This window comes from Octodon degus, unplaced genomic scaffold (genome assembly GCF_000260255.1).
Source record: "Octodon degus isolate 3935 unplaced genomic scaffold, OctDeg1.0 scaffold00354, whole genome shotgun sequence".
NCBI classification, from domain to species: domain Eukaryota; kingdom Metazoa; phylum Chordata; class Mammalia; order Rodentia; family Octodontidae; genus Octodon; species Octodon degus.
This window is the reverse complement of record NW_004524930.1, coordinates 954,065-955,818: the sequence shown is the minus strand read 5'-3', so window position 1 is coordinate 955,818 and position 1,754 is coordinate 954,065. Positions and strand designations below refer to the sequence as shown.

Below are 1,754 nucleotides of genomic sequence, written 5' to 3'. Positions count from 1 at the left end.
AAATCCTGACCTTTGTGACAACCCGGGTAGGATGAAAGAAAATTAGATAAAGAAAACAATCCAGGCTCAATTATACAAATTTTGCATTTTCTTACCCATAAGTGGACACCTGAAATATTGATCTCGTAGAAGCTGAGAGAACACTTGTGGTCACCAGAAGCTAGAAAGAGTGTGGAGGAGTGGAAATGAGGATGACTGGATAATAGGCAGAAAATAAGATGAAACTGTTTTAGAATTCTATAGTACTGTATGTGATATAGTTCACAAAAAAGTGTTATTTATTTTATAAAGAACTAGAAGGCAGGAGTGTAGAGATTCCCTTAACAAAGAACTATTAAACACTGCCTGATTTGATCAGTATACATTATATATGTGTTTGGAATTATCACCTTATACTCCAAAATATTATTATATGTCAATTAAAGAGTTTCATATAGAGAAAAATAGACTGTGAACTTAGTCAAGAAGGAGAAGAAATCTGAAGTCACTTGGTAACTCTAGTCTACATTCATGACTACAAGGTTCATGCAATATCCCCTTTCATTATTTGACCCAAGAGCTTCTTCATAACCTTTTTTACTTCCTCATTTCTGAGGGTGTAGATTAAAGGATTCAGCATAGGTGTTATGAGGGTAAAGACCACTGCCACAACTTTGTCAGTGGGGAAAGAGGTCATGGGTCTCAGGTAGAGATATGAACAAGGCACAAAAAATAAGACAACAACCATGACATGAGAGGCACATGTAGATAAGGCTTTGTGGCGCCCTTCAGAACTGTATGTCCTCAGGGAGTGCAGGATGATGACATAGGAAGCAACCAACATAGAAAATGTAAGAAAGCACAACGACCCACTGTTGGCAGCTATCAAGGGTCCCAGACTGTGCATGTCAGTGCAAGCCAGCTCCAGGACTGGGAATAAATCACATGTAAAGTGATCAATGATGTTTGGGCCACAGAAGGGTAACTGGGTTATAAACAAAACCTGTATCCCCCCGTGAACAAGCCCTAAGAATACAGCAGCCCCCACCAAGAAAGCACACACAGTTCGGCTCATGAGGGTCACGTAGTGCAAGGGCTTGCAGATGGCCACGTAGCGGTCATAGGCCATGGCGATGAGCAGGATGATCTCAGCTGCGGCAAAAAAATGTCCAGCGAAGAGCTGAGTCATGCAGGCATTGAAGGATATGGTGCTGTTTTCAGAGACCAAGTCAAAGACCATTTTGGGAGCTATGCAGGAGGAGTACAAACTATCTATGATGGCCAGATAGGAGAGGAAATAGTACATGGGAGAAGCCAGGGCTGGACTCATGAAGACAGTGACTGAGATGAGTGTGTTTCCTGCCAGTGTGGCCAGATAGATTAGGAAAAACACAATGAATAAGATTTTCTGCAGTTGTGGATTTTGGGTGAGACCCAGGAGGATAAATTCTGTTACATTTCTCATCATTTGCATCAGTTAGTGTAGTCTGTGGGCATATGATGCGCCTGAGAAAGAGTGTAACATTGTTGCAGTATTATAAATATGATACTAAAGCATCTCATTTCCCGATTACTATTGCATTCTGAAGTTGAAGAAGCACAAATGCTCCTTTAAAAGCCATTATAGGAGGTTAGATTTCTCTAATTCATTTCAATGGAATAGTGATCATTCCTTATAAATATCAAAATAAAGCAATGGGTTTTTAGGAATGAATGTTGACATGCAGTTTATATCTAAATTCTCTAGCTCTACAAAATATGAAAGATGGTTTGTT

The 1,754-nt window shown here is 39.9% G+C and overlaps 1 protein-coding gene across 1 annotated transcript; it reads right to left on the bottom strand.

Moving 5' to 3' along the window:
- Nucleotides 1-523: 523 nt before the first annotated feature.
- LOC101567624 (olfactory receptor 4C45-like) lies at nucleotides 524-1,453 on the bottom strand. Its single transcript, XM_004648140.1, has one exon. It carries the CDS (start codon nucleotides 1,451-1,453, stop codon nucleotides 524-526), a length of 930 nt encoding a protein of 309 aa, XP_004648197.1.
- Nucleotides 1,454-1,754: the final 301 nt, after the last annotated feature.

Excerpts from the sequence above, each read along its gene's own strand:
- LOC101567624 (XM_004648140.1), bottom strand. The coding sequence starts at position 1,453 with ATGCAAATGATGAGAAATGTAACAGAATTTATCCTCCTGGGTCTCACC.